Source organism: Mustela erminea, chromosome X, assembly GCF_009829155.1.
Source record: "Mustela erminea isolate mMusErm1 chromosome X, mMusErm1.Pri, whole genome shotgun sequence".
NCBI classification, from domain to species: domain Eukaryota; kingdom Metazoa; phylum Chordata; class Mammalia; order Carnivora; family Mustelidae; genus Mustela; species Mustela erminea.
The window spans coordinates 12211177-12226076 of NC_045635.1; the positions used below are offsets into that span (position 1 = coordinate 12211177).

Below are 14900 nucleotides of genomic sequence, written 5' to 3' on the forward strand. Positions count from 1 at the left end.
GACTATTTTGATCACTTTTAAGTGCTCAGTTCTGTGGCATTCTGTGGTACATTCACATGGTTGTATAACCATCGCCACCATGCACCCCCAGGATTTTTTTCATCTTCCCAATCTAAAACTTCCTATTAAATAATCACTGTCCTTTCTTTCATTGTATTTTTTTCTTTGTTCTTTCTTTTATTATTAATTTTTGGAGGTCACATTTAGTGTAGCACTATTCATAGTGAGGACAAGTTCAAAAGCACTAAATTTGAAATGACATCTGAGTTGGGAGTCCTGGCTCTTCTCAACTGTGTGACTTTGGGCAAACCACTCTACGGTCTCAGTTTTCTGATCTTATGGGGACAAGGATATTTACTTTTAATATATCACAGATTCCTGTGATATATTAAATATAATTTTTATAATGATGAAATGAGGTAATGTTTTGACTTCTTTATGAAATGTTAGAATTCCTAGTCAAAAAAGTGAGTGTACCATTAGCAGGATTTTGTTATTTCTGTTCATAACGGAGCTGAGAGTATGTTGTTGAAATCTCAACCAGCTGTTCAGGGGACAGTCATTTCTTTTCATGGAATGCGATAGCCTTTTATTTAGATCATGCTTCCTAGTTTCCAAAGTGCTTTTGAAACACCTTATTTAGCTCCTCGTTATAGCAAGTAAGGTTGATACCATTATTTAGGAAATGGAGATCTGAAAGTCTCATGGGTTAAGGACTGGGCCCAGGACCTCTGTTGAAACCTGCACTCTGCCACCTGCTGGCTGCGTGAGCTCCGGTGACCTAGTTCATCTTGCGCAGCAGATTCTCCATCTGTAAGAAGATGATGACCACCGTAGTACCTACTTCCTTGCACCATTATAAGGGATTCAGAAAGTTAATTCCTGAAAAGTGTTAAGAGCTATATCAGGCACATAGTCTAATACAAGTTTTTGTTAAATAAATAGTATAAAATAGTTAAATAAATAGTATAAAATAAAATAAACTGAGACAGCATGCTTCTGCAAAAATAGCAAATTATGGAAGTGGGTGTAGAAGCCAGGGCTCCCAGTCTCCCTCCGGTCCCTCCATCTCACTGTCTGGGGCTCCTTTACCACCCAGGGGTACCTCGCGAACACCATCAGAATCAACCCTCTGGGCCAGAGGACCCAAAAAGCTACAAAGTTAGGTCAACATTTCACCCTGTATGAAGCCTCTCATAAAAGGTTATTTAAATATAGAGCCATTAAATTTTTTAAAAAAAATTTTATTTATTTATTTGACAGAGAGAAATCACAAGTAGGCAGAGAGGCAGGCAGAGAGAGAGGGGGAAGCAGGCTCCCCGCTGAGCAGAGAGCCCGATGTGGGGCTCGATCCCAGGACCCTGAGATCATGACCTGAGCTGAAGGCAGAGGCTTAACCCACTGAGCCACCCAGGCTGCCCCGAGCCATTAAATTTTTATACTTAGATACAATGACTCATATCCCATGATGCTATTTTTGAGCTTTAATAATAATTCCTATTTTGAAAAAAAAAAAGATAATGCATTTTATTGAGATAATTTAGAAATTCTATTTTTATCCCCCCAAATTTGAAATATATTAAAAAACCAACATTCTCTCTGATATTTCATTTTCTGTGTATGCATTTGGTAAACTGCTGGGACCGGGAGAAGATTCTGCATCGTGGTTGCTGTTGGTGGCCCACCCATATCCCTCGCACTCCCTGGAGGTCCCTTACAGACCTGGACTTGCTGTTTTTCCCGGACCAAGAGCGATACCTGGCCATGGGAGGGTTTGAAGCAGGCGGGAGTGCTCCAGAATGAACAATGGAGGACCATTCTCAACCAAAGAGAGAGGGGAGTCTGGGAGAAACACCTCGGCCTCCTCATGCCTTGGTGGCACAGTTCTGGAATGGGCTTGCCAGTCTCTCACGGTGTCCCCAGCAGGCCTGTACTCCAGCTGCCCAGAATGGCACCCTTCATTGGCTTCTAGTCCCTTCCATTCCCTCCCTGTGCTTCCTGGGATCCCCCCTCAAACAAACTACTTCCCCCTAAATCCTTGTCTCGGGGCCTGTTGGGCCGTGAATGACCATTTTTGAAGACAGTTTTTTGCCCCGAGTCTATTTTACCTTCTGCCCTGGAGCACGGGTGACTTTTCTCTTTTCCCTGTTCTCTCGCTTCTCTGTTACTCGGTTGAGCTAATGCAGGCCATGTCTAACTACAACTCGCAAGTGGGATTTATAAACGTTCTTCAAACTTTTGGGCTTATAAATTGCCGAAACAGTCTAACAAGTTATAAATATATGTTCTTCCCTCCCTAACATTTGTTAAGGAATGGCCTACGAACAGCTTGTGCCAGGATGTGTGTGCGGCGACTGAAGTCGCACTAGGTGACTGCTCTCCTTTGTCATTTGAAACATACCCCCGGCAACTGTAATGTTTCATCCTGCTTAGACCCCTCTGACAGATTCCCTTAGAGGATTAGCACGGAGCTTTGGAATTAGGTCATCCTGCTGAAACTCATTTGGGCCCTAAGCGTCAATATTTTCCCAGCTCCTTCTGCCACGGCACCATGAGATGTCCAACAATTATTTGCAGCTCTCTTTCCGTTTTAGAACTCAGCCTCTGCATCCCTCGTAGCCCAAAACCAGTACCTGCACTTCTGAACTTGCCCCGTGTCAGCCCCCCTTTCTCTAGCCCCGTGCCAGCCTCTGGATTTCAGAGTTTCCCTGATGCCACTTTCACCTTGGCTCCCAAGTCTCATTTGGATGGCCTCTGACTTTATGAAAGAGCTCAGACCTCACTCTAGGCCCAGGCCACAGCGAACCTGAGGGTGGGCACATGGCAGTGAGAGAGGCCGGAGAGTCCGTGTAACAGACTCAAGGAAGAAAGGAATTTTGTGTCTGTCTCGAACCACCATGTTTTCACCATGGATGGAGCAGGTGGGGAATGGACATTCTAATCATTTTTTTGCTCTCCTTTAATTTCAATACCAGCCAAAGGGCAGAATTTGCCACTTCAAAATGTGCCCTTTTGGCGTTAGGTTTATTTTAGGCTGATTATTTTTTAAAAAACAGCGGACACAGGACAGGCTCTGAAAATCTTAATCAAAGTTACCCTTTTGTAAGAGACACTGACATTTATAAGGGAACTCTCATCTGTGAGGACTGCAAAGTGGGGTTCATGCCCTTCAGCAGAGGCACAACCTGCTTTAACAGGTAAGGGAGGAAGGTATCAAAACTTCTATTTATACTGATTTTTATTTAATAACAAAGATGAATTAAACATTAGAAATATGTACTCTTGAAATTGAGGTTCACTGTCTCCCTGAGTCCACATCAGAGGACCTCTTATCCCGTGCAGCTCAGGCAGCAGGAGTACAAGGCGCAGCATGGAGAAGGGTCAGCCATGGCACCTTCTTCTCCCCCGCACTTTCGGGTTTTGAAGAGGCTTCCCAGATTGCTGGGTTTTGGCATGATCTACTTTTAATTATAATAACATCCCCACATGGATAAGCAGCTTTAAAATATTCCCGCAAAACAAAACAGAGCAAAACAAAACCCCACAGATTGTCAATGATACTAAAATTGCAAGCCCAAGACAACAATATGAATATAACAAAGAAGCTAGTTCCCTCCTTCCTGGTACAGGCACTAATCAGATATGACACATTCAATCACATTAGAATTACAATAAAGTTTTTCTGATGACAAACAGGTTGACAGTTAATAAAACAGAATAAATTATATAACCCATTATTTTTTCTTTTTCTATGTAAGTAGGTTTCACACCCAGCATGATGGAGCCCAGCACGGGGCTTGAACTCACAACCCTGAGATCAAGACCTGAGCTGAGCCACCCAGGTGCCTCTAACACATTATTTTGAATTTGTTATTTTACTGTTAGTTTATCTCTTTTTCTAGTTTATCTTTTTAAAATTCTGTATTTTAGCATGTTTTCTCCCTTGTTTATGAACTTCTGTATAATAGCCACCCAAATTCAACAAATAACATTTCCTAGGCTTTATTCTTGGCTATCCAGTGTGTGTGGTATGTATGTGTGTGTGTGCATGCGTGTGCACACACATTTGTTTGTTTTGCTTTATTTTGTTGAACTCTGGAAAGTAAGGTGCAAATATCCTGAGTATTTCAGTGTGCACTCCCTAAGAACACAGACAGTCTTCTGCAGAGCCCCAGTACCATTATCACACCTAACGAAATTAACAATGAATTCCTTAATATGATCTATGTATTAAAGAATATTACATAAGTAATATCATACATACATACATAACATTACATAAGTAATATGTAATCACATTTCCCCCACTTTCAAAAAAAAAGAAGATATTACTTTTTTTAAAAAATCCAGGATCAAATTAAGGCATAAGCATTGCATTTGTTTGTTATATTTCTTTTCTTCGAGTCCTATGGAGATATAAGTGACACATAACATTGTATACGTTTAAGATGCATAATTCGCTGTATGTACATATTGTGAAAAGGATTACTTGTTATATCTCTTTTATTTCCTTTAAGGTGTTAACAGTAGCTCCCCTATATTCTTCTAGAAAATGATGTTGACTATTTTGATGACTCTAAGCGACTTATCTTGTAGAAGGTGCTAGAATTGGATTTGTCTGATTATTTCCTTATATATAGATTCAGGTTAAAAATTTGGGGCAAGATGACTGCATAGGCAATGTTGTGTTCCTCCCGTTGCATTTTATGAGGAGGCACATGATCTCAGATGGTCCCATTATCGGTGATGCTAAATTTAATCAAGGCCATATTATGAATTTCATGGGCCCTTGGCACTTTTACCTTCACGGGACCATATTTTATAATTATCTCAGCATAAAGATAAATAGAATCCAAGATGGATTATATTCATCTTTTTTTCTTTTACTTCCAAAAGAAATTGAAACACCCAAGTATCTTGGGCCATAGGCCTTGTGCCTACTCTAACTAGTAGAGAAGTTCACCCAGGGTTTGGCCACCTGGTGAAAGGACTGACTTCTGGATCTCCCCAACACAGAGGTACATTTTCCTCTTTGCAATTAGATAGTAGTCTATGGGGAGACTCTTTGAGTCTATGTGAATATCCTGTTCCCCTGAAACCTCTCCTTCAGTGGTTTTATCATTTTTGCCAGAATCAGTTATTACATTGAAGACTACAGTTATTATCTCCTGTGGAGGGATGAGAATACTGCAATACAGAGTCTATGATTTGTCCAAGACCGTAAATCTACTTGGTAGTATCACCATTAGGAACCAGATCTCTGCTCCCAAGTCCACATTAGAGGCCAGAGAAAACCAGAGTATATCAAGAAGGGTGAAAAAAAAGAGCACTGGAGCTATTTGGCCTGGAGAGAACAGAAAAGGATAACTATAATGTGTTATACACTTAAAGATAATGGTTGGCTGTGCACCAAGGACCAGCAAGTTCTGCACTGGCAGAGTAATAGCTCAAAGGGAAATAAGATGCCATCGCTCTGGATTATGGTCATTTTACAAGTCAGCTAATAATCGCCTCACATTTCTTCAGAAAACTTCCTGATGTTATTCTCAGGACAAAATAAAGCTGATGTTTAATAGCCTCATCAAATCTGATTAGGTGTTAGCATTCTAATTTAAATGCTGACAATGTGCCAATGACTTAGACCATTTGATTCCTTTACTTTTCTCTTGCCCTCAGTCCGCTCCTCAGGAGATTTTAAAATATTGTTGTTCAACAATTCCTACAGACTTCAGTAGGTAATTATGGACAAATGAGGGCTGAAATGCTGCATTCTTAAAAATAAACACACTGCCCATATTTGAATAAAAGACATACGCTTCTGTGGGCAAAGGTTTCTAACCCTGGCTGTGGGAGTCCACTCCCGCTACTTGCCAAAAATGTCTTTGAGACTTTAATCTTATGACACAGGAAGTTTCTGACCTTTCTGATGTTTGCATAAGAAAAATGAAGCACGGATGTTTTTAGGAGTGGAAGCAACTGTCTCGAGCCCCATGGTATCAGAGGAATGAATCTGTCAGTCTGTAGAAGAATGATTCTTACTCAATATGTAAAAGTGAATCTACTCTTATTTTTGAGAAGTTGGGCATAAGAGACACACCTGCAAGTCACAGATTATTAATTAATTAGCAAGTATGCACTGAGCCTCTACTTTTAATTAAATGGTACGTAGAACAAGGAACCTGGAGCATTTTTAGTGACACAGGAAGAAGAGGAACAGATGTTTAAGCTTCTAAACTCAGGACATTTATTAGGAGGTCAGGTAGAAAAGACATACCCATGGAAAGCTAGCAAAGAATTTAAGATGGTGCCTAGTAAACATAAAATGAAAAAACATCCATAATCCTGTCATAAAATTAGACAGGTTAGGAGAAAGAACAGGAATTATGGAGGCCTAGATTGGGCAGCAAAAGCTTCATCAAGATGATACTTATCAGCTAGAATCTGGAAGGATAGGATTCCGATGAATGAAGACTCTGGGACTGGGCAGAAAGAAAGGAGGAAGGCAGGAGAGTGATGGACAATTTAGGAACAGACCATAGACTAGTCCATCTCTTGGGTACAATTAAGGTTGACAGCTCATTCTTTCAGAGGGCAGCAAGTGGGGGATAATGCATGCAAAATGATGCTGGAAATAAATCTGATGATAACTTTAAATGTCCATCATGTCTAACTGTTCTAGATAAGGCTCTTGTGTTGACAAAGAACAGAAGCCACTCAAACTGACTCAAGTGAAAAGGAAATGGAAGAGTTTAAGACTGTAACAGGAGACCTCTTGTACATTCATAAGCAGTTCATGGGTCAGGAACCAGAGGTCCTCCATTTGACTTAGAGCCACATCATCTCAGCTTCTTTTTTCTTTTCTTTTTTTGGAGGAGGGAGAGGAGCACAGTGAGAGGGAGGGAGGAAGTCTCAAACGGACTCCACGCTGAGTGCAGAGCCCAACACAAGACTCGATCTCACAATCCTGAGATCATGACCTGAGCCGAAACCAAAAGTCAGACGCTCAACTGACTGTGCCACCCAGGTGCCCCTTGGGAGAGAAAGAATCTTAGGCAGACTCCACACTCAGGGAGGAGCCTTATTTGGGGCTCAACCTCACAACCTGGAGATCATGTCCTGAGTTGAAATCAAGAGTTGGACGCTTAACCGACTGAGGCACCCGGGCGCCCCATCAGCTTCTTTCAAGTATGCCTCATTCTTTCTCTTTCTCTCAATCTACCTACTCTGCTTATTTATCTTGCACATGGTTAAAATATGCCCACTCCCTTTCTTGACATCAAAATCTTTTATTTCCAGCATCTGTTATTGACCAACTATATCCTCTCTCTCTTTTTTTTTCCCCTTCAGTTTAAATGCTTAAGAGAAAGAGAGGCTCTTTAGTAGCTGGTCAGGCAGTTCACTGGCTGGTTTAGATGAAGTATCCACCCCAGTCCAACCAGCCATCACTCCTAAACAATAACCACCACCCCTGCTCCCGCCCCCACCCCAGTGGTGTCTCCCTGCATTGGGTGCTCTGGGGAGAGCTATCTAAACCAGAGAAGAAGCAGACTGACATGTCCCAAGCTCTGTAGAACCGTAAGACTTCCAGGGAACATTTGGTGTGTTCCATACCCATTTGGGAAACTTCTGGTTTGTTTCTCTGCTTCAAAGAAGGATTTACCCGGAGCTTTCTTCCGAAAGAGCTATGATATCCTGAAAGGAGTTGGTCGTCAACTGAATGCTGACTCTACCACTTCTGAAAGTGAGCCTCAGCTTGTCACCTGCACAATGGGGGTCATGGCATCCATCTGTTGTCTGAAACATAAATGAGATAATGTGGATGCTCTTCTTTGCTTGGCATAAAGCAAGAGCTTAGTAAATGGGATTTATTTAATTACTTTTGATATTTTATGAATATGCCATTAACAGAAAATTGTTTGCAGTGCATCTTTTCTTGTTTTTTAATTGCACAAGTGATACAGAAATGTGTCTGGATATTTAAAAGCAATTCCTAGATACCTTATTATTTCACTGTAAATATATTCATGGTAATATTTTAGGGTGTGCTTCTTATAAATAATGTCTTTTTATTTTAATTAAGATTTTACTTATTTATTTGACAGACAGAGATCACAAGTAGGCAGAGAGGCAGGCAGAGAGAGAGCGGGAAGCAGGCTCCCTGCTGAGCACAGAGCCTGGTACGGGGCTCGATCCCAGGACCCTGGGATCATGACCTGAGCCAACGGCAGAGGCTTAGCCCACTGAGCCACCCAGGCATCCCAACAAATAATGTCTTTTTAAAAAACACAGAATCATAATACCATTACCACACCCAGTACATTAAAAATAACTTTTTGATATTACCAGTAGTAAATCTCTATTTGATTTTCCTCAATAATCTCAAAGATATCTTTTTATATGGTTGTTTGGTTTGAATCAAAATCCAACAGGAGCCTACACATTGCACTTAATATGTATTACACATCCCAGTAGGTCTATAAACATCCTCCTTCCTTTTAAAAAATTCTTTTTCTCCTTTTTTATGGCATGTATTTGTTGGGGGAAAAAAATGGAGTCATTTCTGTAGAATTTTCCAGTTTGGGATTTGACGGTATCTTCATCATTTAGCAGATTCTTTTATCCCCATATTTTCTGAAAACTGGTACACAGATATAGAGGCTTATTTAGATTCAAATTATTTTTCTGGCAAAACTAGAAAAGTAATGTTTTTTATGCTATCTTTTTTTAAAAATAATTTTTATTTATTTATTTTTTTGACAGAGCGAGTGAGCACAAGCAGGTGGAGTAGCAGGTAAAGGGAGAGGGAGAAGCAGGCTCCCCACAGAGCAAGGAGCCTGATGTGGGGCCCATTCCAGGACCCCGGGATCATGACCTGAGCCGAAGGCAGACACTTAACAACTGAGCCACCCAGGTGTCCCTATACTATCTTTTATGTTTTAAAAGTTGTGAATTTGAAATGGCAGCTCAACAGTTCCCATGGCATTTGCACTTGGGAGTACAAGATTCCCAAGAGAAAAGGAGGTAAGCCATTCACTCTGGTTTCTGCCTCATGCAGAAGTGAGTCACTCATGCAGGAGTCAATCACCTTCACTTGGAGACTTAATAGTACTTATGACTGCTTTCTGCCAGAAAATGCAGATAGAAGTCATAATTACTACTTTATCTATAATTGATTTATCAGCGATAGCTTTAGTCATGTACATCTTTGGCTGAAGATGTTGACATACCTTTAATTAAAGATAAATTCCTTGCCTACATTCTAAACTAGGAACAAAAAGGTTTGAGATGACTAGTGAGTAGAGAAAGTGCCAAAAGAAAATAAAACTTCCTCTGAAATTTTTATGTTTTTTCTGTAATTGTTTTAAATGAACTAATACAGGGGCACCTGGGTGGCTCAGTTGATTAAGCAACTGCCTTCGGCTCTGGTCATGATCCTGGAGTTCCAGAATCGAGTCCTGCATCAGGCTCCCTGCTCAGCAGGGAGTCTGCTTCTCCCTCTGACCCTCCCCCATCTCAGGCTCTCTTTCTCATTCTCTTTCAAAATAATAACATCTTTTTAAAAATGAACTAATATAGTCTGTGAATGGAAAAAGCAAACTGAGGTACACTGAAGCAGGACTATAGTATTGTTTTGGAGTGCTGGGGGTGCCCATGAAATAAGAGCCCTCTCTTCTCTACCTGAGCTGGGAACGGAGAGCTAGATAAAGAAATCGAGAACAATAAAAATAATTGCTTCTATGCCTGATAAATCTATTTGGAGACTGTGACTTAGGTCCACAGCAATAATGAATTGCAAACACCTGATCTCCTATATTACATGTGCCACTGCCCTAGTCAGGGACAATTAGACAACCATGGGCCTCTCTGAGCCCAGTATACAGGCCAGGTTATTTTTCTCAAACTAACCTTAATAACTCACTCCCCGTTCCCTGGAGGGAGGCAGAGAGTGAGTGAGGAATCAGGGTGCAGCAAAGAGTGGTAACCCAATGGAAGTTTAATCAACACAGAAGCAAGTAGAAACAAGTGTTCCCCCATCACTAAAGTCCATCACATAAAAGAGTATCAGTGGTAGAACCAGTTTTAACACAGCATTTTCATCAGTGAACAGTCTCTCACTTAGTGGGTCCCAACTCACAACTTCCTCACGATCACGGCTCACGTTCGAACAAACATTCGTGGAGTGTGCGCAGATCACAGTACTAGCAGATGCCAAGATGGAAGACACTCTGCCCACCAGAGGCTCATTCTCTAGTGGGTTCTCTGACAAGTGCACACAAGACTGGTGTTGTGTGCTAGGTGTTGGTGCTAGGTGTTGTTCGGGGAGTTGTGGCAGACATTGAGATGCTCTGCTCAGACCTCCCTTGAAGAAAAGATTCACTATCCCGCTGCAGGGACTGTGGTGAGCTGACAGCCTCCAGCTTCTGCTTTCAAGCTATGGTCATGGTCTTCTTGGTCAGTTCCTGCCCAGTGACTAAACCACATAGTAACTAAGGTCGCACTCTTGGGGTGGCCCCAGCCCATGACTAAGCAAAGTGGTGATCTAAAGGCCTGGCCATTTCCTCCGCTGGGCAATCTCTGTTACCAAGCTCCCCATTAGGCTGGTATAGGGTGACCAGCTGTCCTGGTTTGCTGGGACTGAGAGATTTCCCAAGATGTAGGACTTTCAGTGCTAAAATTGGGAAATTTCCAGGCAAATTAGGATGGTTGGTCACTTTCCCTGGTGTAGACCTTGTCGGGTCTGCATCAGAGCCTGAAAGCTCTCTACCATCCAGTATTACTTCCTTCCCTTTGCCTTTCACAGGTATTACTCCCCAATAAATTTTTGTCCCCCTGGTTCCATCTCAGTGTCTGCTTCCCTGAGCACTCAGTTTAAAACGGGGCACATATAGCACAGAACCCAGGAGGGACCTAAATACTCCAAGAGAAGATGAGACTGAAAGGCGAGCAGGCGAAGATTAATTTGACAATTACAGGGATGCTCCTGGTATAAGTTTTTCTGTGGGCTGTTTGTTCTGCACCCTTTGAAAAAGCGAAGAGGGATATGTAAATACTCGGTGACTTCAGGTTTCCTAAACTGCATTTGAATACTCAAAATGAAGGCTTTGCTGAAAACCAAACAAAAACAAACAAATCCCCCAACCTTCTTGCCCCTGTGTCCTTCTTTATATTTTTTAAAGATTTTTATTTACTTTTTTAGAGAGAAAGAGAGAGCGCAAGCAGGGGGAGAGCATAAGGAGAGGAGAGGGAATCTCAAGCAGACTCCATGCTGAGTATAGAAACTGACTCGGGGTTTGATCCCTTGACTCTGAGATCATGACCTGAGCCAAAACCAAGGGTCAGATGCTTAACCCACTGAGCCACCCAGGTGCCAGGTGCCTGCTGTGTCCTTCGTTAAACATGCTTGTTAGTAATTTCTATGATTTAAGAAGAGAAATGAAAGGAGCGGGGCATGTGGGTGGCTCAGTGGGTTAAGCCTCTGCCTTCGGCTCAGGTCATGATCCTGGGGTCCTGGGATGGAGCCCCGCACTGGGCTCCTTGCTAAGCAGGGAACCTGCTTCCCCCCTGCTTGTGTGCACACTCTCTCTTACAAATAAATAAATAAAACCTTAAAAAAAAAAAAGAAAAGGAGCTTCAGTTTTCCTGAGAAGCATTCTTAAACTCAGGAGGGACTGTGGGAAGAAAGGGGAACACATCCTTCAGAGCCAGGACTAGGATAAGGAGAGCAAGGTACTCGGGTATAACATTAAACGAGGCACTCGCTGTCATGGTTGTATGAATACAGAGTCAGCACCTGCATGAACCTGAGAGTGAGCACACCCTTAAATTCTGCACCCAGCTGCCTGGCTTGCTTCACCCGAGTCCCAGCCCCGGCATCCACAATAATATTAGGCAACTGATACATGACATTGGCTCTTTTCTGCCCCAGGTACAAAGCCATCGTCCGACCAATGGATATCCAGGCCTCTCACGCTCTGATGAAGATCTGCCTCAAAGCCGCATTGATCTGGATTATCTCCATGCTTCTAGCCATCCCAGAGGCTGTGTTTTCTGATCTACATCCCTTCCATGAGGAAAGCACCAACCAGACCTTCATTAGCTGTGCCCCATACCCACACTCTAATGAGCTGCACCCCAAAATTCACTCCATGGCTTCCTTCCTGGTCTTCTACATCATTCCACTGTCGATTATCTCTGTCTACTACTACTTCATTGCTAGAAATCTGATCCAGAGTGCTTACAATCTGCCTGTGGAAGGGAATATACATGTCAAGAAGCAGGTGAGTGTTTAGGGTTGATTCACTTCCTCTTCGGGGCTTTGGTCCCCTTTGCACTCCACTGACAACCACATTATTTAGGTGGTCACGTCACCTGATTCTGTAATTAGAGGAGGTGGGTGGTGGTAAATGGAAACTCCTCCATCCCAGGACCCCAGGATCATGACCTGAGCCGAAGGCAGAGGCTTAACCCACTGAGCCACCCACATGCCCCGCTCCTTTCATTTCTCTTCTTAAATCATAGAAATTACTAACATAGAAGCCCAGGAATTCAGGTGTTCTTTATAATCTTGTTTTCTTACTAAAGACCTACGCTAGGGAGGTGTTGAGAATCTGGAAGAGTTGAAGTGTGGGCTTCTTTTTGAGAAACAACTGAATAAATATTGTTTAACAAAATAAAATATTGAACTCCTAGGGATGTGACTTCTTTAAACTCCAGTCAAGTTCTTTGGATAGGAAGACGGTTGCCACATGGGAACGAAGCAGAGAGAATAGGAAAATGAGGCCGGTTGAAGAAACCGAAGTAGTTTGGTTAAGATAGGCTCACATCGATCTGGGTTCAAATCCAAACTTAATGACTAACTTGCTTACACACTCTGGCCCTCAGTTCTCCCACCCACGATATAGGGTGATAAGCCCTGGGCTGTGAGGCTGTGTGACCTGGAGCGCAGAATGCAGACTGCCCTCCGTACGTGTTAGACTCCCTCCCCATTCCCCGTAACACCGCATAATGTCACACTTGAGGTATGAATAGCAGAAGCCAGGGGTTCCAGCTTTCTCCACTTTGTCAGTTCTTGCTTTCTTGTCAAAATGTAGATCATGTGGTATTTATGATAGAAAAAGCAGAAAGACTCCCCATCTGTTTAAACGTACAGCTGACTCGGTGGCTTTACCCTTTAAAGTACCCCTCTTTTCCCTCCTCCGTTATGAGGAGAGAGTGGCAGTTCTCAGTGAAACTGTCTCTCTACATTTGAAAGACCTCTCAATACTGAACATCCATTGTACCTCAAATGCTTAAATAAGAAAGATGTTTCCCCTTGTAGTAATTAGCAGAGGGCGCTGGGAACAGAAAGTTCTAAGAACCTTCCTGTATCGTATAGCCCAGAAATAACTTGAGATTAAAAAAAATAATAATAGGGAAAAAAAATAATAACAGGAAGTTATTTTGGCTTGGCCAATGAGAAAGAACAAAGCTGGCTGCTTTTTTGAGCATCAGAGGAAGTAAGAAATGATTAACTGTGGAGCCAAGAAAGACATGAAATCATATGGCTGGTAAAGTGCACCAGGGCTCTCCTGAGGAAAAAGAGGTCACTTACTAAAATTTCATTGTGCAATCCATTCAAGCATGTAATCAACTTTGTTTAAAGATCTGTTCTCAGCGGCACATTCTAACGATATTCTACTTCATGGGTTTCTGCTTCCTGGCTTTTCCATCTCTGCGTTTCTGACTTTCCCCCCTTCTCTCCGTCTGTCTCTGTTGCTCTTCTCTCGTTTTGCTGGATTTTCTCCTGTCCTCTTTCTCCCATTGAACTCTTTTTCTGTGCCTTTGTGAGCTCATCTATTCCCCCGATTCTTTTTCCCTGTTTTTTTTTGTTTTTTGTTTTTTGTTTTTTCCCTATGGCTGCATCTTTGTCTCTCTGCATGCATCCCACACTGTCCCTTGGTCCCTCTGTCTCCGTGTGTGTGACTCTCTCCTTAGATTGAATCCCGGAAGCGCCTCGCCAAAACAGTGCTGGTGTTCGTGGGCCTCTTTGCCTTCTGCTGGCTCCCCAACCACATCATCTACCTGTACCGCTCCTACCACTACTCCGAGGTGGACACCTCCATGCTCCACTTCATCACCAGCATCTGCGCCCGCCTCCTGGCCTTCACCAACTCCTGTGTGAACCCTTTCGCCCTCTACCTGCTGAGCAAGAGTTTCAGGAAACAATTCAACACCCAGCTCCTCTGCTGCCGGCCTGGGCTGATGACCCGCTCTCACAGCACTGGCAGAAGTACCACGTGCATGACCTCCTTTAAGAGCACCAACCCCTCTGTGGCCACCTTCAGCCTCATCAACGGAAACATCTGTCATGAAGGGTACGTCTAGGCTGATCCTTGACCCTGGCACTCGGGGGCCCCGCTTTTGCTTTATGGCTAGTAAAGAACCCCTCACATCTGTTGTCTCTGTACCCTCCAAAGAGCCTTCGAAAGGCTATGAATTTGTAGGCAAGTTGCAGAGAAGCCCAAATGGATTGCTGTGGTGTTTGAAAGGCCCATCAAGGCTTATATTTTCCATTTCAACTTCTGAATGTTCTTCTGATGTTGAGCCAACTGTCCCTTTTTAGAAAAGGGAATAAGAAATTATCTTTTTTTAAAAAGATTTTATTTATTTATTTGACAGACAGAGATCACAAGTAGGCAGAGAGGCAGGCAGAGAGAGAGAGGAGGAAGCAGGCTCCCCGCTGAGCATAGAGCCCGATGTGGGGCTCGATCCCAGGACCCCGAGATCATGACCTGAGGCAAAGGCAGAGGCTTTAACCCACTAAGCCACCCAGGCGCCCGAGAAATTATTATCTTAAGCAACAAGCCCTGATACGAGTATGGCGAATTAAGTCATAGAAACTATATGAACCGCCAGATTTA

At 42.8% G+C, this 14900-nt stretch overlaps 1 protein-coding gene across 1 annotated transcript in view; it reads left to right on the forward strand.

Moving 5' to 3' along the window:
* GRPR (gastrin releasing peptide receptor) overlaps positions 1–14675 on the forward strand; it is a 125438-nt gene extending 110763 nt beyond the window's left edge. The window contains exons 5-6 of the mRNA XM_032331210.1: positions 11927–12278; positions 13975–14675. Of these exons, the coding sequence (XP_032187101.1) occupies positions 11927–12278; positions 13975–14364 (742 nt within the window). The 3' untranslated portion in view covers positions 14365–14675. The remainder of the gene's footprint in view (positions 1–11926; positions 12279–13974) is intronic.
* The last annotated feature ends 225 nt before the right edge of the window (positions 14676–14900 follow it).